Source organism: Dendropsophus ebraccatus, chromosome 1, assembly GCF_027789765.1.
Source record: "Dendropsophus ebraccatus isolate aDenEbr1 chromosome 1, aDenEbr1.pat, whole genome shotgun sequence".
Classification (NCBI taxonomy): Eukaryota; Metazoa; Chordata; class Amphibia; order Anura; family Hylidae; genus Dendropsophus; species Dendropsophus ebraccatus.
The window spans coordinates 90,634,361-90,662,213 of record NC_091454.1 but is presented as its reverse complement, the minus strand read 5'-3'; the positions used below and the strand labels follow the sequence as shown (position 1 = coordinate 90,662,213).

The 27,853-nt window shown below is 40.4% G+C and overlaps 1 protein-coding gene across 3 annotated transcripts in view; it reads right to left on the bottom strand.

Annotated features, from left to right (window-relative positions):
• The window catches only part of MYRFL (myelin regulatory factor like), a 73,159-nt gene extending 46,714 nt beyond the window's left edge, over positions 1-26,445 (bottom strand). Inside the window, exons 1-11 of one of the 3 annotated variants that reach the window (XM_069975134.1) lie at positions 26,113-26,445; positions 25,975-26,019; positions 21,706-21,796; positions 17,366-17,424; positions 14,475-14,712; positions 12,212-12,306; positions 11,952-12,102; positions 10,312-10,507; positions 8,298-8,374; positions 7,843-7,953; positions 7,479-7,569 (exon numbers count right to left, since the gene is read on the bottom strand). In XM_069975134.1, coding sequence (XP_069831235.1) covers positions 7,479-7,569; positions 7,843-7,953; positions 8,298-8,374; positions 10,312-10,507; positions 11,952-12,102; positions 12,212-12,306; positions 14,475-14,712; positions 17,366-17,424; positions 21,706-21,796; positions 25,975-26,019; positions 26,113-26,167 — 1,209 coding nt within the window. In that variant the 5' untranslated portion in view covers positions 26,168-26,445. Of the gene's footprint in view, positions 1-7,478; positions 7,570-7,842; positions 7,954-8,297; positions 8,375-10,311; positions 10,508-11,951; positions 12,103-12,211; positions 12,307-14,453; positions 14,713-17,365; positions 17,425-21,705; positions 21,797-25,974; positions 26,020-26,112 lie in introns of those variants that run through there. The other 2 variants (XM_069975144.1, XM_069975153.1) reach the window with 2 other exon arrangements.
• Positions 26,446-27,853: the final 1,408 nt, after the last annotated feature.

Here is a 27,853-nt window from a genome sequence, read left to right as displayed (position 1 = left end):
CTGTAGGTCACTGGCGGCTCGAAACTATGTCCATGCAGCCCCTGCTGCCCAATTAGCAGTGTATGGGCTCAGTAAGTGAATGCCAATCTGGGGGATTAGTGCTTGCTTACAGAAAATCTTCCGGTCGTGTAATAGGGCCTTAAGACTTATGCATCACTTGGGAGCAGTCTTGGCTATTTATTGAGCTTTACAGCTATCAGAGATTAGAATTTCCAGATACAGTGGTACCTTGGTTTAGGAGTAACTTGGATTAAGAGTGTTTTGCAAGAAGAGCTCACAGTTTGTAAAATTGTGACTTGGTTTAAGAGCATTGCTTTGGTTTAAGAGCTCCCTGTACTGGGTGGGAGGGGGATTGAGAGAGGAACATGGTCGGCATAGTGTGGCCTATAGCTCTGTACTCTGACCCAGGAAGTCTCCCTCACCTTTCAAATCATAGCAGATCCACTTCAGGCTAGGGCTTGCATCAGGGGACAGGACTGTGGAGGTAATCTCTTCATACAGTAACTGTAACCCCTCTATCCCCGGACAGAGAGTGCTGATATACTATGCCCACATCTGCCCTGCTCATTCCTTCATGCTCCCTGCAGTCTCTGTCAGCCCTTGTGTTTCCCATCCTCTATATTCCTGCTATAATCTGCCTGCACTCACACTCAGCTATACACACTGCTGTGTATAAAGTTTCAGACCCCTTCCCCGTTGCTGTCATGTACCACACAGACCTCTGACAGCAGCCCTGCTTCTCTATTCAAGCCTGTTGTACTACGCTACTGCATTATGGGGATCTGCAGTCCCATCCTGTAAACCGCTGCTGTTTATTCAGGGTTATGCAGTTACTATACATTATACACCACATGCTGATTGCTATACTGTACAGTGACTTATAATATCACATATTCAGCTGTTTCTCATTGTTTGTTTTATCTGTTCTACATGTTTTTCAGAAAGAAAAATCATTATTTTTGGGGTGTGGAACCAATTGTCTGCATTTCAGTGATTTCTAATGGGAAAATTTGCTGTGGTTTAAGAGTGATTTGGATTACAAGCACGGTCCCAGAACAAATTATGCTCGTAATCCAAGGCACCACTGTACATATATTTGCTATTAGCTTTGACTGCAATTTTCCCCCTGCCTCATTTTCCAGACTTGACCCTATTTCCATTTCGGCATCTTTGATCTTTTGCAGGTCTTTGTATTTCAAGGACAAAGCAGGGTTACTATAAGCTCATGTATTTCTTCTTTTGGCAGATGTAAACTCTGTGAAATATCTTGATGACATCTATTCTTTAACATCCAAATCTGATTGATGGGGCATCACATGTGCTTACATAATCTCCATCACAAAAGAGAGTGTCTTTAAGAGTTAGTTGTCTTGTCTGCCGGCTGGCATTTGCAGGTTCATGCATGTTTACTAATAATATCAGTATTGTAAATTACTATTGTACAACATACTTCAGCATGGCTATTTATAACTAGCAGCATATGGCAACATTATTGGTGTCAGAAAGTTATATATATTTGTAAATTAATTATAGTGCTTGCAAAGCACTATATTGTAATCCGTATTTTTCTTCCGTTTCTTCTTCTTCTTCTTTCTTTCTTCCAGCCATTTTTCTGCGCGTAATACAGCCCGAACCGCTTTGCGCACAGACGCTGTTCAAACTGTGTTTCGAAGCCCTCAGCGGTGTGAGGTGTGCTATTTTTCGTTTCGATCGGATTTTTCGTTTTTAAGAAATTTACGTTTAAAGACCCCTAATTTCCCATAGAAAATAATGGCCCATTGGAAATAATGGCCACACTCTTAACGATAACAGCCAATCACAGCACATATGCAATATAGCAGCCAATAGGAACTCTAAGGTCTTGTCAGGCAATGTCTACAACATCCACACAGTCACATGTCCACTATTGGCCAATAGAAGATGTATTATATGGAAGGTCCTTAATCCTTAGAGGACCGGGCCAATTTAAATTTTTGCGTTTTCGTTTTTTCCTCCTTGTGTTTAAAAGGCCATAGCACTTGCATTTTTTCACCTAGAAACCCACATGAGCCCTTATTTTTTTGCGTCACTAATTGTACTTTGCAATTACAGGCTGAATTTTTTCATAAAGTACACTGCGAAACCAAAAAAAAAATTTAAAGTGTGGTGAAATTGGAAAAAAAATGCATTTCTTTTATTTGGGGGATTTTTGTTTTTACGCTGTTCGCCCTGGGGTAAAACTGACTTCTTATATATGTTCCACAAGTCGTTACGATTACAATGATATGTAACATGTATAACTTTCATTGTATCTGATGGCCTGTAAAAAATTCAAACCATTGTTAACAAATATATGTTCCTAAAAATCGCTCCATTCGCAGGCTTATAGCACTTTTATCCTTTGGTCTATGGGGCTGTGTCAGGTGTCATTTTTTGCACCATTAAGTGTTCTCTCTATCAGTACCTTGATTGCGCATATGCGTTTTTTAAATCGCTATTTATTACAATTTTCCTGGATTTGATGCGACCAAAAATGCGCAATTTTGCACTTTGGGATTTTTGCGCTTACGCCATTTACCGTGTGAGATCAGGAATGTGATTAATTAATAGTTCGGGCGATTACGCACGCGGCGATACCAAACATGTTTATTTACTTTTTTATTTATTTTATAACATGGGAAAAGGGGGGTGATTCAAACTTTTATTAGGGGAGGAGGCTTTTTATTAACAACAACACTTTTATTTGTACTTTTACACTTATACTAAAAGCCCCCCTGGGGGACTTCTAGTATAAGTGCACTGATCTCTCATACAGATCTACTAGGGCTGGGTTCACACTACGTATATTTCAGTCAGTATTTGGTCCTCATGTCAGGTCCTCATAGCAACCAAAACCAGGAGTGGATTAAAAACACAGAAAGGCTCTGTCCACACAATAGTGAAATTGAGTGGATGGCCGCCATATAACGGTAAATAACTGCCATTATTTCAATACAATGGCCGTTGTTTTAAAATAACATCAAATATTTGCCATTAAATAATGGCCATCCACTTAATTACAACATTATGTGGACAGATCCTTTCTGTGTTTTTAATCCACTTCTGGTTTTGGTTGCCATGAGGACCTGACATGAGGACCAAATACTGCCTGAAATATACTGTGTGTGAACCCAGCCCTATGCTGCATAGATATGCAGCATAGATCGATGAGATAGGCACATCGATTGCTTCCGGCTGCTGCAGCCGGAAGCAATCGAGTGCCGAGCCGGGATCAGCGCCATTACGGCGCTGACCCCGGACGGGGTAAGATGTGTGGATCGCTCCTCCCCGCTAGACACCAGGGAATGGGCCGCATCAAGTAATCGGATGCAACTGTCAATTTTGACAGCTGCATCCGATTACTTTATTAGCGGGCATGGTGATCGGACCGTGCCCGCTAATAGCCACGATCCCAGGCTACGAGCGGCAACCGGGACCGCAGCGGTTCAGAGTGCGGCCCCGCTTTGAACAAATGGAGGCGGCCCTGGACGTACGGGAACGTCCAGGGTCGCCTAGGGGTTAAAGAGTCACTGTTGGGTTTTTTTTTTTGTTTTTTTTTGCAGAAATCAATAGTCCAGGCGATTTTAAGAAACTTTGTAATTGGGTTTATTAGCCAAAATATGCCATTATCTGCCATCTATTTAAAAAGACTTTTCCCAGGTCTCCCCCCCCCCCTCCTCTTTTCCATCCACTGCAAAATATCAGGAAATTGTTGCTTCAGACACAACCCTGTCTGTTCTATAGAGAGGGGAGGGGGGAGGGAGTTAGCAAACAGCAGAAAGCTGAGAACAAAGGATTACAGGCACGGAGCTGGGTGACAGCTGTAATCAGAGCTCAGAGAGGTCAGTGCTGACTGTCAGAGGAGATAGACTGTGATGTATTTGTAGATTAACTCTTAGTTGTCCAGTTTTGGTGTTTTATTTAGCTCTCTTCATAGGAGAACAATGAAGACAGGGGGGGAGAGCTTCAAACTGCTTTTTCATGATAAAATTTTTTGGGCTAATAAACCTAATTACAAAGTTCCTTAAAATTACCTGGACAATTGATCTCTGCAAAAAAAAAATTACAACAGTGACAGTGTCATGGTAACCGAGCAATAATCTTTACCATTATAATACCCAAGTCGCTCTTAAAGGGACCCAGGTCGCTCTTAAAGGGACAGGAGCCATGTCACTCTTAAAGGGACCCGGGTCACTCTTAAAGGGACCCAAGTCGACCTGGGTCCCTTTAAGAGCGACCTGGGTCCCTTTAAGAGCGAAATGGGTCCCTTTAAGAGTGACCTGGGTCCCTTTAAGAGCGAAATGGGTCCTTTTAAGAGCGACTTGGGTCCCTTTAACAGCGACCTGGGTCCTTTTAAGAGCGAAATGGGTCCCTTTAAGTTCGACCTGGGTCCCTTTAAGAGCGACCTGGGTCCCTTTAAGAGCGACCTGGGTCCCTTTAAGAGCGAAATGGGTCCCTTTAAGAGCGACCTGGCTCCCTTTAACCTCTTAAGGATGCATGATGTACCCGTACGTCATGCGTCCGCAAGAGGTGTTCAGAGCGGAGCCGCGCAACGTTGTCCCGGAGGAGCGATCTCGATCTCCGTGTCTGGTGCCGGCCAGGGTCTCCGCCAAGATGGCTCTTAAATGGATGGAAAACGCAAAAACGAAAAGTGGCTCCGTCCTTAAGAGGTTAAGAGCGAAATGGGTCCCTTTAAGAGCAACCTGGGTCCCTTCAAGAGCGACCTGGGTCCCTTCAAGAGCGACCTGGGTCCCTTCAAGAGCGACCTGGGTCCCTTTAAGAGTGACCTGGGTCCCTTTAAGAGCGACCTGGGTCCCTTTAAGTGCGACTTAGGTCCCTTTAAGAGCGACTTGGGTCCCTTTATGAGCGACCTGAGTCCCTTTAAGAGCCACCTGGGTCCTTTTAAGAGCGACCTGGGTCCCTTTAAGGGATCCATGGCGCTCTTAAAGGGATCCAAGTCGCTTTTAAAGGGGTCCAAGTGGCTCTTAAAGGGACCCAAGTCGCTCTTAAAGGGATGGGACCCATGTCGCTGTTAAAGGGACGGGACCCAAGTCGCTTTTAAAGGGACGGAACCCATGTCGCTGTTAAAGGGACCCAAGTCACTCTTAAAGGGACGGGACCCAGGTCGCTCTTAAAGGGACGGGACGCAAGTCGCTCTTAAAGGGACAGGACCCAGGTCGCTCTTAAAGGGACGGGACCCATGTCACTGTTAAAGGGACCCAAGTCGCTCTTAAAGGGACCCAGGTCGCTCTTAAAGGGACGGGACCCAAGTCGCTCTTAAAGGGACGAGACCCAAGTCGCTCTTAAAGGGACGGGACCCATGTCACTGTTAAAGGGACCCAAGTCGCTCTTAAAGGGACGGGACCCAGGTTGCTCTTAAAGGGATGAGACCTAGGTCGCTCTTAAAGGGACGGGACCCATGTCGCTCTTAAAGGGAAAGGACCCAAGTCGTTCTTAAAGGGATCCAAGTCGCTCTTAAAGGGATCCAAGTTGCTCTTAAAGGGATCCAATTCGCTCTTAAAGGGATCCAATTCGCTCTTAAAGGGACCAAAGTCGCTCATAAAGGGACCCATGGCGCTCTTAAAGGGATGGGACCCAAGTCGCTCTTAAAGAGATGGGACCCATGTCGCTGTTAAAGGGACCCAGGTCGCTCTTAAAGGGACGGGACCCAAGTTCCTCTTAAAGGGACGGTACCCATGTCGCTGTTAAAGGGACCCAAGTCGCTCTTAAAGGGACCCAGGTCGCTCTTAAAGAGACGGGACCCAGGTCGCTCTTAAAGTGACGGGACGCAAGTCGCTCTTAAAGGGACAGGACCCAGGTCGCTCTTAAAGGGACAGGACCCATGTCACTGTTAAAGGGACCCAAGTCGCTCTTAAAGGGACCCAGGTCGCTCTTAAAGAGACGGGACCCAAGTCGCTGTTAAAGGGACGGGACCCAAGTCGCTCTTAAAGGGACGGGACCCATGTCACTGTTAAAGGGACCCAAGTCGCTCTTAAAGGGATGGGACCCAGGTCGCTCTTAAAGGGACGGGACCCATGTCACTGTTAAAGAGACCCAAGTTGCTCTTAAAGCAACGGGACCCAGGTCGCTCTTAAAGGGATGAGACCTAGGTCGCTCTTAAAGGGACGGGACCCATGTTGCTCCTAAAAGGATAGGACCCAGGTCGCTCTTAAAGGGACGGGACCCATGTCACTGTTAAAGGGACCTATGACGCTCTTAAAGGGACCCAAGTCGCTCTTAAAGGGACGGGACCCAAGTCACTCTTAAAGGGACGGGACCCATGTTGCTCTTAAAGTGACGGGACCCAAGTCGCTCTTAAAGGGATGGCACCCAGGGTTAAAGTTTCTCTTAAAGGGAAGTCACTGTAAAGGGGCGCTCTTTTCAAGCACTATGTATTTTCCTGGAAATGCAAATCTAGTTTCATATAAAAATCTCAGTCTTTCCATTGTTTATCAGCTGCAGGAAGTGCTATATTTTTGAAACGGTGCTCTCTGCTGACACTTCTGTCTATGACAGGAACTGTACAAAACTAATGGAAGGCCTAAGATTTTTTTTACTAGAAGTAATTTACAAATGTGTATAACTTACTGACACCAGTTAATTTGAAAAAAATTTTTTGTCCAGAATACCCCTTTAAGGCGCTATTCAGATTAATTTAAAAAGTAAACTGCATTTTCTCAAATGAAAATGTGGAAAAAGAGCCCCCACTCTTGAGGCTACATGCACACAACGGGGGATATTTTTCAAACTTGGTGTAAAGTGAAACTGGCTCAGTTGCCCCTAGCAACCAATCAGATTCCACCTTTCATTCCACAGACTCTTTGGAAAATGAAAGGTGGAATCTGATTGGCTGCTAGGGGCAACTAAGCCAGTTTGACTTTACACTAAGTTTGATAAATCTCCCCCAACATTTTTTCAATCTTATATTACAGCTCAAATGTCCTGTAGATGGAAAAATAAGAGTTATAGCTCTTAGAAGGCGAGGAGGAAAAAAACGAAAATGCAAAAATGAAAATTGGTGCAGTCCTTAAGGTCAGTTTGGGCTCTGTCCTTAAGGGGTTAATAATCATGATTATTAATAACAGCCATTGTTTTTCTCTTATTTTTACATTGTGGAAACATAGCCTATAGGTGTAAACTTAATGTGTATGTATAAAGAGCCATTTTATCATTAAGTTCAACAAAACTCAATAATATAAAAGGTCATTTAAGGGTGTTGCTTTTAGGCTCTTTTACAGCCAAAAACAACTTAAAATATATGCAACAAACAAAACAGCCTAGGTGTTTTGTGTCTATTTATATTTATCTTTAACATGTGTTTCCTTTTTCTTTTTTTTTTTGCAAAGACGAAACTGCAGTTACTTTTATTAAAATTGTGATTTGGTAGTAATGCACTCATGCATACATTTTACTTTACTGTCATGCAGATTTTAAAATATAAAGTAATATTAATGACATACCCTTACAATGATCCTTTCAGAGACATGTGCGACTATTAGGTAGGTCTCCTCCTTACTTACAGCATACAGACCAACCACCAACATGAAATACCTGTAAAAATGGCAACCAGGAAAGTGTCAGCAAATATGATTAATGCAAACAACAATGAAGTTGTGTTTTCATAGTAAGGTTTTCTATGTAATTTATAAGGAAAAGGCAGGGAAAAATGAGGCATCTCATTCTTTCCTTTATACATGTCCTGCATTTATGATCCTTTTCTGGCTATGTCATAGTTGCATAATTTACTGACTGAGGGAGCAAAGTGCAGATATAAGATCCAATGATGAGACATAGTAGCCATTTCATTAAGCATTTGTACAGTACCTCTGATCTGGATTTGGTTTTCCTTTCTTCCTCATGTTGTTTGCTGTAGTTTCACTAAAATGTAACCTACCCAGGGTTACTTTAGTGACCTGATCTGGGGGCAAATTTACCCTACAAAAAGAAGTAATGGATTAGTACACTTGAAACCTGAAATTGCAGTATTGTCATACTTTCCATTGGTTCTGGCTATTATTACACAAAACCTCAACATTGTTTAAGAGGTGACATTGTGAGAGGTGTTATCCCAGATGTTATGTGCATTTCAACAGTGTATATGAAAATAAGATGTTTGAAGCCAAAGCCAGGAACAGACTATAAACAGTAAAGCATGTCATACAGGAAAGACTGAGATGTCTCCTCTTTTCAAATTCATTGCTGGCTTTGACTTCAAAGATCTGTCAAGTAAATCTCTCTGTGTAAAGGCACCTTAAGAGGGAGATGAGAAAGGCACTTACATAACCGGATTAAAAGGTCTCTTAGTGCGGTCAGACTGAGACTGTTCAATGGTGATTGTCTGGTTTACAGCTTCTACCTATAACAACATTTCATGTTGACATACTACTATCATATACAGGGTACAAAGAACATTTATATATTGTCCAAAGAAAAAACAAACATAGTGGAAAAAATACATACAAACTCACACATAATATATATATATATATATATATATATATATATATATATATATATATATATAAATAAATATATATATATATATATATATATATATATATATATATATATATATATATATATATATATATATGCTGTTTGTGTCTACATTTCTGTTTAGTAAAATACCCTTTGCCTCTATGGGTTTGTTCAAACATCAAATTGCAAATTTTGGAAAAGAAGCAGAAAACATGAGGTTGCACACGATTAATGCTCCTACAGCCCCCCAGAGCTGTGCGGACTGTGGCCGCTGGAGAGGATGATGGCAGGGGGATGCTCAGTGTCCCTCCAGTGCCCTGTGTCCCTCAGGGTCCCCTGCCATCATCCTCTCCAGCAGCCACAGCCCGCACAGCTCTGGGAGTCGGGTCGTGACATCACCATTTTATCCAGGAAGTGAAGCTTTGATGCAGTAGTGCAGGGAAAAAAAGCACTTTATGGGTACAAACCCACTTGACGTATTTGCTGCGTGAATCAGTCTTAAAAATAAGCAGGCAAAACGCAGGTTGGCTTTATACAATTGTTCTGCGTTAAAATACGCAATTGCGTATTTTTAAAGCGTGAAGCTTGTTGTTAGCAAAGCATCAGTTGTTGTTGTTAGCAAAACGCGTGTAGCTTCACGCTTCAAAAATACGCAATTGCGTATTTTAACGCAGAACAATTGTATAAAGCCAACCTGCGTTTTGCCTGCTTATTTTTAAGACTGATTCACGCAGCAAATACGTCAAGTGGGTTTGTACCCTATAAGCATTTCCCGTAATAAGTGTATATTGGTGATTTGTATAACTTTTGGGGTGCAATACAATACTTTAATAAAAATTTTCACAGGACTTCTCCTTTAAAGTAACAGACTTTACAATATATACAGCGGTGTGGAAAAATCCTAGACTCTCGGAACTGTTCAGTCTTGAGGGGTTTTCTCCATGGGTATGAATGGAATCAAGTCTGGAAAGATGGATCAGTTGTTCAATTTGACCAACTCTGGGAATCCTATTAGCTTTCCAATAGCAATTTCTACCAATAACTCCAGCTCTGTGCCTCCATGCCTTGCAAATGCAATCTGGGAAAACTCCACTGCTAATCATTTCTCATCCATGGCTTCTAGAGGTTGGTAGTAGAGGTCTATCATGGGAAGCTATATCATATGCATATACCTACTGTAACTGATGTACAGATAGAGGCAGTATGATATAGAATTAGTTATAAGGAGGCTCAAATAGGGAACCATTGTGTCACAACGTGATAGGCGGGACTTCTTATATTGGCTGTCTAAAGAATTGTGATTTAGACATGTACTGGAGGGGTAGGTGCGATGTTAATTTAAGGGGTTGAATGGCAGAAAAGTAAGGTTGGAACAGATATTACCACACTAGTATTGTCTAATTGTTTATTATGGTTTCATGTTTTTTTTAACCCTACCTCAATTATTTTTTATTCTGTTTACTATTTTATTTTACTTCCCTCACATCTATGTCTATGCTGACAATATGACATCTCATGTTTTGTATTATTCTGTACCTGATAACTGTGTACAAAAAGAAAAGAATACACCCTGCAAGGTGTCAAGCTGTAATCTTTTATTTTTTAGTTTATGCACAAAAAAACTTTAATAAAAAATAATCTGATTAAAAAAAAAAAAAAATTTCTTGTAAGGCTGGGTCCACACTACATTTTTTTCATCCGTTTTCTGCAAAAATGGATTGGAAAAAGGATGCATTCATATACCATGGTTTTAATGTTTGCCATATTTAAAAAAAATCCTTCTAGAAACATAACTATGCATGGAATGCAAATTACCTTCACGCCAAAGACTTTCAAATAAAAGCTGTCAACAGGATTTATGCCCAGCGGTGTTTTGATAAATTTGGGGTTTCCAATCACTCGGATGTGAACTGTGACCTGAAAGTGGTTCTTTTTCTGGCATACATATGCATCATCCACTGTTGAAAGGTTAAATCCTTTGTCGGTGATCACTTGGTATCCCACGGCAGGACTATAAGAAAGAACAGGGTGATCTGAAATATCTAAAAACTGTTAAATAGAAACATAAGCTGAAAAAACACTACATAGTCTAGTCTTCCCTTATGTGATTTTTTTTATTATTTTAGGATACATATATGTTTTTATGTTATCCCAGGCATGTTTGAATTTACCTACCATATCTGCAGGAAGTTTGTTCCAAGCAGTAGTGGATTATAATAGGGGCGTTCCGGGTGGCCCATGACCACCCAAAAAGACTTTTAGCGGTGTACTGTCTCCTGGCTACACTTCCACCATGATTTGCAAAAAATCTGTTTTTTTATCAGGACATCATGACATTATCTATCCTGTACTATGAACGCCAGGCTAGTGCTTCCATAGTTACAGTGGGGTGGGGGGCCCAGGCTTGGTGAACAGCCCGGGGCCTATGGTAAAGTTAATCCGCCCCTGGTTCCAAGCATCTATTACTCTTTCAGTAAAATATTATTTTCTCATGTAGCTTATGATCTTCTCCCCAACTAACCTCTTCTTGTTCTTGAGTTCAGTTTCTTATTAAAAACACTTCCCTCTTAAACCTTTTTTAAATACTTCCTTCTTTTCTCCAGACTATACAAATTAAAATCCTTAAGTCTTTAGACCCCCCACCATTTTTGTAGCCCGTCTTTGGACCCGTTCTATTTTATCAATATCTTTTTGTAAGTGAGGTCTCCAGAACTGGACACAGTATTCCAGATATGGTCTCACTAGATCTCTATACAGAAGGATCACAATCTTTTTTTTTTCCTAATGGTTATTATAAAACCTGTAAATTTGTTAAATTAAAAATACAGTAGCTTCTGACAGATCACAGGTCTTGCTCCCCAAACCTCAGCAATCAAATGATATTAAAGGGGGAATACAGTATTACTTCAAATAAATGGCCAACCATGGCAAAGTCTGCCAGTACAAAAGTGGGTGGTAGAGGTGGATTGTAAGTTGGGGAAGCTCCCTAACAGAGAATAAGACAATCCACAATACCATAAGCCTATACCCACTTCTACGGAACTTCCGGCAATTCTATCAGATGTTCCATAGGCTCCGTTATAACCATAGTCCGCTCACATTAGAAGTTTAGAGCAGAGGTGAAGAGGCAGAAGACACACTACTGAGCGTGTCTGCCCCTTCATTCTAGCAAGCGGCGGGGGTCTCAGCGCCCGCACCCCCACCGATGCAAACTTCTGCCATGTTGCTATGACATGTCAGAGGTTTGTTAAAATAAAAGGTACACTTTAAAGCTTTCTGTATAAATTGTATAACTGGGAAGTTGCAAGACAACCCAATCAAAATGGCTCCATTGCCTACATAGACCTTATGTCCTACAGGCATATAATTCCAGACTTTAACGAGGAGATAAAATTATTAAGACCGTCATGTTTAAAACTGTAACTCTTTTTCCTGATTTGGAATAACTCTCTTACATTTGCTCAGAATGTGCATTGTAAAGGCTGTTCCAGTATGAGGTCTGGAAGGGCTTCCATGTTAGTGATTGATAATTTTTGTCAATAGAAGATACTGTCTGCCCATCACTTTCATATCCATGCACGTCCATCATGCAGTCAGCAGGTGGTGCTACAATAAGAATAACATAGGTTGATTAAAATACATAGTCACACATAAACAAATAGCTGCACATTAAATAGCTATAAAAATCCTTTTAGTAAAATGGAGCCTAGCATACTTTGTCTTGTGTCCATAGTCCAGGTCTGTGGTGACCATTTCTCACTTTCTTCCAAGTGTGCATGCTTTCGCTTCTTAGATGAAGAAAATGAGGACCTTGAGAGCAAAATGACACAAATGTTACTCAAGTATAACCCTAGTATTAAGTTCTATAAGGGTATGGCTGTCCCTATAATAAGGCCTCATTCAGATGTCCATATTATTGTTCCCACATCTCCTACAGGTTGAACAACCAGAGATAAATTACCATAACACTTGGTCATCTTAAGTAGGTTATCTTAAACCACAGGAGGTCTGGGTATTGTGGCTATAATATGGACACAATATTGTGTCTAAATGGCGCCTAAGGTATATACTATGTTTGGAGAGTGCCTGCCTTTTGTATGTTTATATTTATTCTCTATTCACATTTTTTTCCACGTTAACCCCTTTCTGATCAGGGCTGTTTGGGCTGTTTTGGTAACCAAAGCAGAATTTAACTTTTTGGAATGCTGCATTCTAAACTTTTTTTATTTGTTAAAGTTTTTATTTAGTTCTTTTTTTTCCCAGATTTTTTAAACTGTTTCATGAAGTAAATTAAATTTAACACAAAAATGTATCCACTAGTTCTTCCCTGCATAGTGATGCCAAATATGTGTACATTGTGTATAAAGTATAATGTCACTATAGTGCCAAATACAATGGCCCTATTTTAGCTTTAAAGCATTACTGTAATTTTGAAAAACCGTGACATGACACACAGACATGAAAAGTTTGGGTTGGTTGGGGTCTGGGTGGTAATGCACATTCCTGCATGACAGGAGCATGTTAACGCCTGAACACCTTATGGCTATGCAGAACATGTTTGTGTCATTTAAGACTTCTGAAATTGGTGTGAGTGTAAATATTTCTTCTAATTTTATTCATTTTTTAATTCATTGTTAGTTACATTTTACTTTATATTATTTCTTTACTATGGGGATCAGGTTAGCAGGGAACATAATTTCTATGTGTTCCCTACTGTTGCCATGTACAGATCACTACTCTACTATGAAAAGCTCTGTGAGGTCATTAATCACATCATGGGCTTCACAGCAACAAACCCTCTACATTTGGGAGCACAGCTCTCAATATAGGGTTGGTTTTTACTGAAAGGGAACTGTTCAATCCTGCCAATGGTTCTGCATGCAAAAATGTGCAGGGCAGTCAAATTCAAAAACAGGTCTTTATAAGTATCCTCTATTATCTGTTCCTGGTATTCTATTTAGTAATTGCAGTTAAAACCCTGAATATGTGAACCTACACTGAAAGTAATCAGAGGAGAAACCTGCCATAGGCTTGTGCAAACCAGCTGAGTATAGTTTTGTGCAGGGCTATAGAATAATATCGACATCCCCACAAACCAGCTTAAAAACGTCTTTTTTAAGGACAAAGAAATTTAAAGTGGGCCTGTACCTAACCCCCCCAATAAATAAATAAATACAATGTTATTATAATAAAATAGCTGCAGGTGCCCTGATTACACACCATTTTACTGTTCGTTTAGACGCTCTTCCGTTCCTGCGATATGTGGGTTTTTAATTTGTCTGACAATATAGTCAGATGGACATAAAGATGGACTTTATTTTAATAATGAGAGTGAATAACAGCTGATGGATGCAATTACACAGCCAGACATTGTAAATGTTTTACAGTGAGGGACGTGTATGCCTAATATACACCCTTTGACTGTAGAATCACTCCATCACCCACTTTATAAAAATTAAGTTCATGCCCACTTGTGTATTTACTGAATTGTTAGAGAAAATATAAACCCATGTATCTCAAAAACAGAAAGGCAAGTCAAGAAATTAAAAAAGGTGTGAGACCAGGACACCCTAAACTATTTAATGATAGTAACATCATTTTTTTAACTACAGAAGATATATTACTAGTGATATAATAACACGTACGCTGCCTTAATTTCTTTGTAACATATGATCAGGAGAGATGTCCTGATTCTGAATGTGATAAAATAATTTTATTCACTGACAGCAAACATTGATCTTTAAAACTGGGCGTAAGGTTTAGCAAGTGTCAACACTATTCATTCTTAAATTAATAAACTTTATTATTTATATAAAACACTTTACAAATCAACCTGGATAGTTACATCACTACATTAACTATGGTACAAAATGTTAGTTATTCTATTGGATGACAAAAGGATTTCACATGGATGACATTATGGGGTTGTGAACTGTGATCATGGGTGGGATAATCACATCTGAATGCTTTAATGCAACCTGTTGCTTGGGGAGACCCTCTGTTGGTTATATGGATAACTGTATTCCATGCAAGATGGTGGTGGAGAGCCATTCCATGCTGTGCCTTGGTTGTTCACTTTAATACAGCTATCCTGTGTAGCAGGAAGGGAATGAACACCAGTGGTTGGAGATTGTTCCATGTATCTGCAGGATCCTGAAGAATGTGTTAAAAGTGAAGATTGCAGCCCATTGGACCAGCAAGTAGGGTGAATTCGACCTAAAAAAGAAAGTCATGCTTTAATTGTTTGCATACAGATAAATGGTTAACTTTCTTTCTACAAAGTTTTCTTTTTATTTAAACTTTTTTATTTATTTCAAAATATATTCCTGTACAACATAACACTAGAGGATATGTACATTGCATCCATCTCTTCTTTTAAAAGTATTCATTTAAGCATTCCCAGCCGAACCCCACCCACATCCCCATGAGGAGAGAGAGAGAGAGAAAGAAGGAGAGGAAAAAAAAAAGGAAGGAAAAAACCTGGTCATGATCATTATAGTTATACTACTCCACAGAGACATTCATAAAGACATTCGCCCAATCGGGTCGATTAATGGCCCAGCTTGTCGTTCCATTTACCCCACATTTTATTGTATCTTTTTTTCCCTATTAGACTATTGGCCACACTTATTTGTTCATACTTACTCATTTCCTTATAAGATTCTCCCATAACTTTATATGCGGGACTTGCGTGGATATCCATAACCTTAAGATTACTACCTTGGCAATCATTATTAATTTTAAAGTGATCTTCATCTTACTATGCATATCGACCCCGGTTCTCAACCCAAGGATTACGACTTTGGGATCCCTCATTATTTTATTGCTCAAAGTCTTTTCTATTTGGTCTATTACTTCTTGCCAGAATTCCTGTATTTTAGGGCAACTCCACAATAGGTGTAGACTATTGGCATCTTCTACACTGCATTTAGGGCAGTTAGCCTGACCCACTAATCCCATCTTCCGTAGCCAATACGGGGAATAATACAATTGGTATAAAATTTTGAGTTGTATAAGCTTCTGATTCTGATTAATAGATACGCCATTGATACCATCAACGATGGTTCGCCTTCCCACTTCTGTTTTATCCCAATCAGTGCCTTCTCCATTTTAATGCTAATTATAGCTTTACATATTTAACTTATTTCTCCTTTCCTTTCTCCACTTATGTTATTTAACATATCCATTACTACATGTGAGTGTGTACATAAATACTTCTTATCCTGTGTATTTCTTACTGCATGTGCTAATTGATTATAATAAATAAAGTGTTTGTCTTGTAAATTATATTGTGTCTGTAATTGTCTAAATGTTTGTATACACCCATTTTGGTTAACTTTCTTTCAACAAAATTTTGTAAGAAATATTTAAAGTTACCAAAATTGTATTACAGCAAATAATGTGAAATGGTTTAAAGGTTCAAAAATGAGTTAAAGGGATTGTCGGGAGAGCAGAAGATGTCTAAAGCCTTTTGCTTCTGCATGTTCACTTCCACAATTCCACATCTTGGAAATAGGCCTTCTGAGACACATAGAGGTGTTAGCTGTCTTCTGCTCCCCGGAAAACTCATCGAAAAACATAAACATTTTATATTTGACCTCAAAGCAACAACAGTATAAATTTCTGATTTTAACAAGGTTTTTTTGTTTTGTTTTTTTTCCAGGGAAGACATCAAACACAGCTGCTTTGCAGCACAGAAAGCAAATTTTGGTCTGATCAGGAGCAACATGTAAAAATATTACTCCACTGAAAGATTAGTTGATGTTTGTAATAAATATCAAGCAGATGTTGGGTGTAAATCTACAATAAGTGAATGTAGACATACCTGGGGTAAACACTTATCTATCTTAAAGGGGTAGTGCGGCGGTAAAGAATTATTCACAGACTAACACACATTACAAAGTTATACAACTTTGTAATGTATGGTATGTCTGTGAATGGCCCCCTTCCCCGTGTCCCACCACCCCCACCCGTGTACCCGGAAGTGTGGTGCGATATACTCACCTGTCATGTGCCGACACCTGTCTCCGATCTTCAGCGAGTGACGTCTTCTTCGGGCGGACGGCAAACAGCTCCGACTGTCCCGAATGCCGGCCGCCCTCTGCAGCGTCATCAGCCGCTCAGCCGTGATTGGCTGAGCATAACTGTGCTCAGCCAATCGCGGCTGAGCACAGTTGTGATGCGGCGGAGGGGGGACGGGCGGCAGCGACTCGGCCGTCCGTCCAAAGATGACGTTTGGCACAAGATGGCGGACGGTCCTCGACACGGATCAGGTAATGTATAATGCACCACACTTCCGGGTACACGGGTGGGGGTGGTGGGACACGGGGAACGGGGCGATTCACAGACATAACATACATTACAAAGTTGTATAACTTTGTAATGTGTGTTATTCTGTGAATAATTTCTGAGCGCCGCACTACCCCTTTAAGATAATAAGTAAGGAAATAATAGAAGGGCATGATGTTCCTACCAAGTGTTATTGTAACCAGCAGTAAAGTCCATATAAGAAGCTTAGGCAGTAAAAATGTTATATATTAACAAAATGAATTATGATTTATATTATGTAACTCTTCATGCACACTCTTTACGAATAATTGTAAGTGTGATATTACCGGAGTACTGTAACAAACATGAGCCATCAATGGGGTCCTCTAGCCTCCAATTCATACAAATAAAGACAAATTATTGCACCTCCTTAACAAAATCTCCAATCATTAACAGTGAATAGAAACATTGTTCTGTGCATTTACAGACTGAAAATAGTTCCTTGTTTAGTGTCACTGACACAGAGAGCATTATTCTTGGTCAATAGCTTATTCTCTAAAGTTTCACAACTTTAATGTTTTAGTAGTAATAGACTGCTTACCATTGATCTGTGGGGGGGAACATGGCTCTGATCCAGAATCAGGTGGCGAGTCTGGTAATCTAGTTTATAGTAGAGGATAGGATTATGATTAGAAAACTCTATAATGTAAATAAAGTGTACAATGGATTACACAGTTGCATCTAGAGAAATCAATTAGTGATGGTACATAATCTTACAGACTATGACATTGCCAAGGTCTTTGGAGATAGTCTTGTACTTTTCAGGCAGTTTACACTTGGTAAAAATTGCATTTCTGGTCTCCCATGAGGGCTCTATTGTTGTTTCCATTAAGAACACGAAACAAGGAAACTTGCATCAAAGCCACCAATTGTAAACTATTCATTGAAAATAATCAACTACACTCACTTCCTTGGCTCCTGTATCACCGCCAGTATCATACCACTCTATTCCGGCTGTGCATCTGCTTCTGGGTTCTGAAGTTGTGACCCTGCAGGCCCCCTCAGCCAATAAGCAGCTGAGGTGGGGGACCACTGCAACCACTGACTAGCTGGACGGGCCTGCAACACCATGACCTCTGAACCTGTGAACCTGTAAGTGGCAGCAGAGTAGGTACAGACTGGGAATATATCAGCAATGGCGCAGGAGACAGAAAAGTTATTTTCAATCACCACCTCCCTGGGCATATAGTAAAGAAGCCCCCTGTCCGAACAACCCCTTTAACATTAACAGATTAACACAAATGTTCAGGGTTGTAAATGCGACCCCACTTAATGTGCAGAACTGTTGAAACATGTTATGGGGCTTTGAATGTAATGTTATACAAAATTCTCTGTAAAGTGTTTTAAAACAAAAATAAATAAATAAATAAATAAAAATGTAAACCTGAAAATAAATGTTATTTGTGTGACAGATGTGTTTATTTAAAAAACCATGGAAGTTGTGACCCTGCAGGCCCCCTCAGCCAATAAGCAGCTGAGGTGGGGGACCACTGCAACCACTGACTAGCTGGACGGGCCTGCAACACCATGACCTCTGAACCTGTGAACCTGTAAGTGGCAGCAGAGTAGGTACAGACTGGGAATATATCAGCAATGGCGCAGGAGACAGAAAAATTATTTTCAATCACCACCTCCCTGGGCATATAGTAAAGAAGCCCCCTGTCCGAACAACCCCTTTAACATTAACAGATTAACACAAATGTTCAGGGTTGTAAATGCGACCCCACTTAATGTGCAGAACTGTTGAAACATGTTATGGGGCTTTGAATGTAATGTTATACAAAATTCTCTGTAAAGTGTTTTAAAACAAAAATAAATAAATAAATAAATAAAAATGTAAACCTGAAAATAAATGTTATTTGTGTGACAGATGTGTTTATTTAAAAAACCATGGAAGAACCACACGATAGTAACTGTGGACAGCTAGAGCCTCTATTGCTAAAAACTTTTATTTCAGGGGCAGACTATTCTAAAGAATAATCTCACAAGTTGTATTTTATACACATATACATACACATAGTAGGGCATTTATCAAACGTCCACCTGAGGCATACGCCAGGAAGAAGGTGCAGATTCGCCCCTTCTCCCTGGCATACGCCTGCTGTACGGCCCACTCGCCCAATGGGCAGGCTGGGGGGGCTTGGAGGTGTGTGACAAGGCGGGGAGGAGGCGTGGCCTCCTTCCGCGCCTCATTTATCATTATTTATGCCTGCTCACAGGCGTAAATCATAATCCAAATATAGATTTTGTACGCCGGGCGCGAGTTCGGGCGCCCAGCCGGATTCACTTAGGGGCGTGCGCCTCTTAGTGGATCCTGCCGGGGAAAAGGTGGCGAGGCCTAATATAAGACATGCGTACTGTACGCCGGTCTTCATAAATCCTCCCCATAGTGTGTATCACAGGAAAGGATTAGGCAAAATAAACAATGGATACAGTGTTATATGTGTCACAAATGCACAAGTATGTTCACAAGGGACAACATAAAGGTATATAGTGCTTAGACTGCTGCCAATAAATATACTAGCACTGTGAAATAGTACAAAGAATAAATCAACATAATTGCCAACAAATCCTATACACCCTATGAGCACTCTACCAAAAGCAAAGTGACCTGACACTGGAGCCCCACCTTGAACAATGACGTGCGTTTCGCCAGGTGGCTTCTACAACGCTCTGGCGCATCGGGCAGAAGTCCAAAGCAGCCATCTATGTGATCATGTCTCCTGCATCACCTGCCATTCACATGCTACACTCCTAAACCACTGTAGCACGCAACGAAAAGAGCACATGAGCAGTTGATGGAGAATAAAGTGATCGCAATTTTTATAAAGGTAGCCAATACCCACTGTATAGGAGGATTAAACATCTTTGTTTAAAGTCTCATAAATTAATAAAACAAGATTATACCATACCAATTGCACAAACCTATACCATGCATTAAAGTATACAAAAGCTGACATGAAAGAAATATATGTATAGCATCAGATGCCACCATTAAGGATACCATAGCACCACCTAGTGGTGCATGTGAACTTAGCATGGGTCACATTAATATAGAGACCTAGCATCACCTAGGAGGCTCATTAACAAAATACTTGCAGATTAAACAACTCATGAGGGAAGCCTACAGACCAGGCTTAGTTCAGGTTTTCGAAATACAGCAGCAGCCTTATTTAGGGATTTCAGTGAGAGTCATGGCTTAGCTCAGTTCAACCTTTCTAAGTTGTCAGGTTCTTGTCTTTTACCTCCTATACATATACTGAACTGACCGGCAAAAAAGGGGCTCTCTTCTCTGATAATACGGGCCGCTGTCCCTGTCTCTCTCTAGCTGATCCCTGTTTTTCTTTTTTTCCGCCAAAACCAATTGCATCCTAAATAAGAAAACTACTAAAGAAAACTTATCTTTTTGCATCCAATCCTGGTTTTAAATTTAACCTCTTAATGACCACCTTTCTACAGAAGCTTGCAGGCTGTATCTTGAAGCAAACACCTGCCTGTTACTACTGGGAGTGGACATCAGTCTGGTCCATCCAATGATTGAATATAAATGCTCCCTAGGGGGACTTTAAACAAATTTTTTTTAAATATACTTTTTCAGTATTAGGTTGTGTTCACACTACGTACGTTTTCGTAATAATCAAGGCTGTTGTAACAATGGCCGTGATAACTACAGAACTTACGTAGTGCTGCCTTCTAAGGAATCCCGGCCGGAGTGTATACACAGAGTATACACTCTGGCCAGGATCCCTGGCGGCACCGCAAGAAACTGACATGCCAGTTTTCTGAGGCCGCTTTTCAGTGATTAGTGGCCGCCAAAAACCTGTCTGAATTCAGCGGGGAATTTGGATGCGGGCATTCGAATTCAGCGGCAGTGAAGATCATCCAGCCGGCCGGGTGACGGAACAGCCGGTGTCTTACTACATGGGAACATGGCCTTAAAAAGTACTTCCTGTAAATAGAAAAAAGTTTAAATCCCCACTTTTTTTCAACAAAAAAGTAAATACAAAAATTTACATATTTTGTATTGCCACATACAGAATAGTCCAAACTAATAAGATTCCCATCTATACCAAACCAGAACTAAGAAAAACTAAAGATCACAGCCCGCAAAATGAGTTACCATACTGCTCAATAGATGAAAAAAATAAATAAAACTTTATAGTGGTCAGAATATGGCAATTCAAAGCTTTTTTTCCAATTTTGTGTTCTTTTAATTTTTGAAAGTTAGTCATAAACATTATATAAATTATAGTATCAATGTAATTCTACTGACCTGCAGAATAAAGATAACTGCAGTGTTTCACTGCAAAGTGAACACCGTAAAAACAAAATCCTCCAAATGTCGGAGAACCCCTGGCTGGTGGTCTTGTTAAAATAACAAACCAGTTATTCCATTCTGCTCCCTCACCACTACTGTGCCAACTCTCCTGGTTCCCTGATCCTCTCAATGTCTTCCTGGTTCCTGTGATGTCACGACCATGCAGGCATTACTCTGCTCAGACAAGTACTGACTGAGGTGGCACACCTGCAGCATCCCACAGATCCTGCATGTGGTGGTGTCACACAGACAAGAAAGGAGCCAAGAGGACCAGAGAACTGTGAGAGTTGTTGTAGCAGCAGCGGCAGCAACAGGACTGGTAAGTATAGTTTGGCATGATCCCTAGTAATTTAGTTTTTTCAGCACAACTCCCTTAATATAGTCATTGTACGGAATCTAAATGTGTTAACCATTTTTTTTTTCAATATGAAATATTATGAAAGCAAACATTTCAGATAAAACTCCCTTCCAATTTACAATGATACCTTAAACAAAGGAAAATGCATACATGACACAGATATCTACAATGTACAGAAAAACTAAAACAAGTTATAATCACTTACAATGCTCCAAATGCATAGTCACTACCAATATACTCCTCCAGCATGGTCGTATCAACCATAGGATTATCCAACGCTCTGTGTACATCCTGACCTGCAAGTTTACAAAAATGTTGTCAGGCAAACAGTGTTCAGTGTAGCATCAACCAGAAAGTTCAGGAATAATATGTAATGCCTTTTCTATGTGGCCAGTTTGGTACATGCTTAGAAATTGTCTGAACAACAACTAACCCTCTGAGAAAGACTTCTATCAGAATCACATTATACTGTAATCTATGACTGATTATCCTGATTTTCACATGTTACTTCTTTACTAAGGACTTTGAGATATATGGGGGACTTAGACATAATTAATATACCTTATATCTTCAAAAAAAGATTCATATGGGCAGCTGAGTGCAGGGGCATCCGCAAAGCAATATTCATGGGACTATCCAATGCCAAAGGCCGAAACTCCAGCAAAAATACTAATTTACTTGGTCTGTTGATCAAGTGCATTTCTGATTATTATGGATCTGTACCATATTTTCTGGCGTATAAGACGACTCCTGACTTTTAAAAAGATTTTCAGGGGTTTGCCTTATACGTCGGAAAATGTTAACCCCTGCCTGACCGCAGCAGGATTTACTAGCATTTACTAGGGGTCAACTGAAGTTCAACAATAAAAAAAACAAAACAATTCACTCATCTGCGTCTCCCGTCACATTCCCGGCACAGGCAGTGTGATGCACACTGACTGCGCCGAAGGTCCCCAAAGCTCTCCCAGCAGCCAAGCGTCTCATCTGAGAATCTCAGAGACGCTCAGCTGGCGGGAAAGCTTCAGGAAAATGACAGAGGCTTCGGGAACTTCTGGCACCTCTGCCATTCTCCCGAAGCTCTCCCGGCAGCCGAGCGTCTCCAAGCTTCTCTGATGCCGGGAGAGCTTCAAGGACCTCCAGCACAGGCAGCGTGCATCACACTTCCTTCACCAGGTCACAGGTGAGTTGAATAGTTTGTTATTTTTCAGGGGTCGCCATATACGATGAGGATGCGGCCGTTTTTGTGCTCCCCCACCGTATAAGACGACCCCCAACTTCTGTGAAGATTTTTCGAGGTTAAAGATTCTACCCTGACTGGTGTGAGAATGGGGTCTAACTACCATAACTACACAATAAAAACAATAGGACCCAGAACAGATCCTTGTGGCCTTGTATTGTATGTATTCTGAGCACAGACTGGTTCAGCCAACTACAAATTCACTAAACTATTCAGGGATTAAGTTCAATTTTCACTACGTTCTCTATCAGCTTTTTCTGGAGAACTGTATCAAAGGCTTTGCTAAAGTCCAGATATAGACTGAAGTCCAGACATAGTAAAAGAATATCTATGAGATTAGTCTGACATGATCTGCCCTCAGTAAAGCCATGCTGGTTTGGATTAATCAAGTTGTTTCTTCATTCAGAGGAGTTCCCATCATTTTTACAACTATAGATGTCAAGCTAACTGGCCTGTAGTTACTGGGCTCTTCTGTACTACCCTTATTGTGGATGGTTATAATACTGGCTGTTCTCCAAATATCAAAAATATCTTTTGTTTGAAAGGGATTGGTTATACAGATCAGTCAGGGGGCGACAATCACAGGTTAGAGTTCTTTAGAAACTCTGGTGTCTTTTTAGACTTTTATGTGCAGCATGTAACATGATCCCTTGGTGAATTAATTAACCGATTTTAGCACTTTTAAAAGTGAATGATGGCCAAAGGAGGGAAGTGGAAAGAGGAAAATATTCTACTAATTAGAAATGAGTAATGTTCCTTTAGCATGTTAATTACATTTGATAAAATCTTATCAATTTCGTGACTCTTAGAGTGCCCTTACACACAAAAAAAAAGGCAAGAAAAACGCTAATGCTGCACATGGTGTGTTTTTCACGCATTTGCATTGTTGCCGTTACTAGCGTTTTTGACTCGTTTTATATATCAAATATCTTTTTTTGTGGTTGAGGCGTTTTTGTGTGCTGAACCTTTTTCCTCTGCCATCACATGACCTAGTTGTTGGACCACAAAAGGTGACAAAACTTCAGGAAAAAAAGCCATACACACAGCAATGGCGTTTTTGAGACAACCAGAACAATCTAATTGAAGTTTATGCAGGAAAAAAACACCACAGTTTGCCTAAAAAACGCCAGACCCTCAGCATGCTGCATTTTGGAAATGTCATAAACTTCCATTGACCTCTCCGATGATGTTTTTCTGCTATGTGTGAACATACCCTTAGACACAATTTTTATGGTACCTTGGTTAAAGAATAACTTGGATTGAGAGCGTTTTGCAACTTGGTTTTGTAACTTTTGTAACTTGGTTTAAGAGCATTGCTTTGGTTTAAGAGCTCTCTGTACTGGGTGGGAGGGGGAGTGGGGGAGGGGCATGGTCTGCATAGAGTGGCCTACAGCACTGTACTCTAACCCAGGAAGTCTCCCTCACCTTCCAAATCATGGCAGATCCACTTCAGGCTGGGACTTGCATCAAGGGACAGGACTGTGGAGGTAATCTCTTCATAGCTGTAACTCCTCTCTCCTTGGACAGAGAGTGCTGCATATAATGTGCCTGCACTCACACTCAGCTATACACACTGCTGTATAGAAAAGTTTCTATCACTGTCCTCCTGCACAGCTCTGTGATTCTCACTTCCTGATTTGTCCATGCTGAACACACACTCCTCCCCCTATTGCTGTCATGTGACCACTTAGACCTCTGACAGCAGCCCTGCTTCTTTATTCTAGCCTATTGAACTACACTACTGCATTATGGAGTTTATCCACTAATTATACATTATACTCCACATGCTGATTGTTATACTATACAGTAACTTAGATGACATTCAGCTGTGTTTAAATGTTTGTTTCATTTTGCATTTCAATGATTTCTTATGGGTAGTTTTTGCTTTGGTTTAAAGAGGATGTACCATCAGGTACATCCTCTTTAAAGGAGAAGTCCAGCGAAAATTTTTATTAAAGTATTGTATTGCCCCCCAAAAGTTATACAAATCCCCAATATACACTTATTATGGGAAATGCACAAAAAGAGCTTTTTTCCCTGCAATTACTACTGCATCAAGGCTTCACTTCCTGGATAAAATGGTGATGTCACGCCCCGACTCCCAGAGCTGTACGGGCTGTGGCTGCTGGAGAGGATGATGGCAGGGGGACACTGAGGGACACAGGGCACTGGCGGGACACTGAGCATCCCTCTGCCATCATCCTCTCCAGCAGCCACAGCCCGCACAGCTCTGGGAGTCGGGTCGTGACATCACCATTTTCTCCAGGAAGTGAAGCCTTGATGCAGTAGTAAGTGCAGGGAAAAATTCCTGTAATAAGTGTATATTGGTGATTTGTATAACTTTTGGGGGGCAATACAATACTTTAATAAAAATCTTTGCCGGACTTCTTCTTTAATCTGAACCACAGAACGAATGGCGCCGTCACGGGGAAACTGGTGCCGTGGCCCGGGACCCGTGGATAGAACGGCGCCGTACACATTTTTTAGATGCAACTTTTTTTTAATCTGCCTGTTTTGAGTATTCACCCAAAAGTTCGCCTAATCTGGGATTAGCGCCCAATTTATCATTGGCGACTTTTTAAAAAGTCGCACAAACACATGCAGGCTTACGTCTGGTCCGTACCAAGTGAATATGCTTGCGCAATTTTTGCATTTGTGCGACTTTTTAGTCAGATATATTCACTATGGTAGTGCTACATGTTAATAAATCAGTCACAAGATATTGGAACAAAATATACACCAATCCCCATTGGAATAGTTGCAAACATTAGACTCCGTAGTAAATGGAGTCATAGTGTAAATGTGTCATAGTGTTTAAATGGAGCCAAAGCATGCATGCTTGACTGATGCTCCCATCAAATGTTATCAATATCACCAAAAACACTCAAGGCACTTTAGGCTATGTTCAAACTATGTAAAAACAATGGCCATTGTTATGAAATACAGCTGTTGTTTTTACATAGTGTGAACATAGCCTTAAAGTGTCACTGTTGTTATAACTTCCAAAATCTAAACCAAAAGTAGATGTGATATAAAGCAAGTTTGCAATTTACATTCATTTTTTTTCAGTTATCATTGAAAAGATCGGTTTTAAAAAAAACAGACCTTCCAAAGCAGTATATGGAAGCCATGGCACTAATGTGAACAAAGTCTGACAGATTATATCTAAATGATTATTTGCTAAATACTTTAAACACAGTTTTGTTAATATGCACTATGGACAACAGGTATACATACAATCAATTAGATGTACAGAGCCTTCTGGAAAGGGATGCTGAATTACTATAGAAAGGACAAGGTAAGAGCAGAACGTTACCACATGTAGGCTGATAAAACAAAAAAGAAGAATTATATTACAATTAAATTAAAAAGTACCTTCAAAGAATTGCTGCAATGCCTCATTTTCCCCTAATACATCCAGCTGGTCCATGACAATTTCCTTGGCGATTTTTAAAGACAACAATACTGGGAAAAGTAATTAGAAATCCGGGTCAGCTTTAGTAGGCCATACTTCCTAGTAGGGATGCATTACGCATGGTCGTGGCTCTTGGTAGTATAGCAGAAAAACTGCTTACATCCACTTCGTCTACATACTTCATCACCTCTTGAGAGCCATGTTAGGCAATTCTAGCAGAATATCCTGAATACCAGTTAAAATATGTTTTTAATCCAGCAGCAGATTATACCATGACCGTCCCTTCCTGGTTCTAGAGACCTTTGCTCTATGAGCTGAGTATAGCACATGCGTAGACACTAGGGTAATAACCATTAATTCTTATCTAACATTGTCCTTCCAAGCAGCAAAAATATTTTTACAATGTATGCAGTCAAGGATCATGATACACCCCCTGAATACTATTGGGATGACACAGCAGAAGGATGATGTTAAAGGAGACAGAAGTAAATTCTCCGTAGAATTCTTGGAAAACTCTAAATTGGTAATCCAGAATATGATGTAATCTGGTCCCCAGGAATGAACCTTAGAGGCATATGGTAGAGCCATTTTTTTTCTTCTTTCATGTATCCACACAGCAGTCTTCATCGGTGTGGTATATACACAGAGATCAATGTACACAGTCATTTTGATATTTTTTCCCCAGGGAGGAAAAGGAATTCTCTTCATTGTGATTTGAGATGAGCAACTGGGGTGCCATTTCACCCCAGGTGGATAGAAAAGTTGAATCCAGTCCTGGGAAACTTCCCCAAGGACTGGATCCAGCCTTTCCAGCCACACAGGGCTGAGAGGCATGGACTTTAACCCCTTAAGGTCAAAGCCAATTTTCGTTTTTGCGCTTTTGCTTTTTCCACTTTATGTAAGGCCATAGCGCTTGCATTTTTTCACCTAGAGACCCACATGAGCCCTTATTTTTTGCGACACCAATTGTACTTTGCAATGACAGACTTTATTTTCCCATAACATTTGCTGCGAAACCGGGAAAAAAAAACATTTGCACTGTTAAATTGAAAAAAAAAAGGAATTTGTTTTCATTTCAGGGAGTTTCGTGTTTACGCCGTTCGCCCTGGGGTAAAACTGACATGTTATATATGTTCCTCAAGTCGTAACGATTACAACGATATGTAACTGGTATAACCTTTCTTGTCTCTGATGGTTTTTAAAAAATTCAAACCATTGTTAACAAATATACGTTCCTTAAAATCGCTCTATTCCCAGGCATATAGCGCTTTTATCCTTTAGTCTATGGGGCTGTGTGGGGTGTCATTTTTTGCGCCATGATGTGTTCTTTCTATCGGTACCTTGATTGCGCATATGCGACTTTTTGATCGCTTTTTATTAAATTTTTTTCTGAATTTGATGCGACAAAAAAAATGCGCAATTTTGCACTTTGGGATTTTTTGGCGCTTACGCCGTTTACCGTGCAAGATCAGGAATGGGATTAATTAATAGTTTGGGCGATTACGCGCACAGCGATACCAAATATGTTTATTTATTTGTTTATTTATTAATATTTATAAAATGGGAAAAGGGGGGTAATTTGGACTTTTATTAGGGGAGGGTTTTTTTTTTTATTAATAAAAAAAAAATTTTTACTTTTTATTTTTAATGTAACTGGAAGTCCCCCTGGGGGACTTGTATATACACAGCACTGATCTCTCA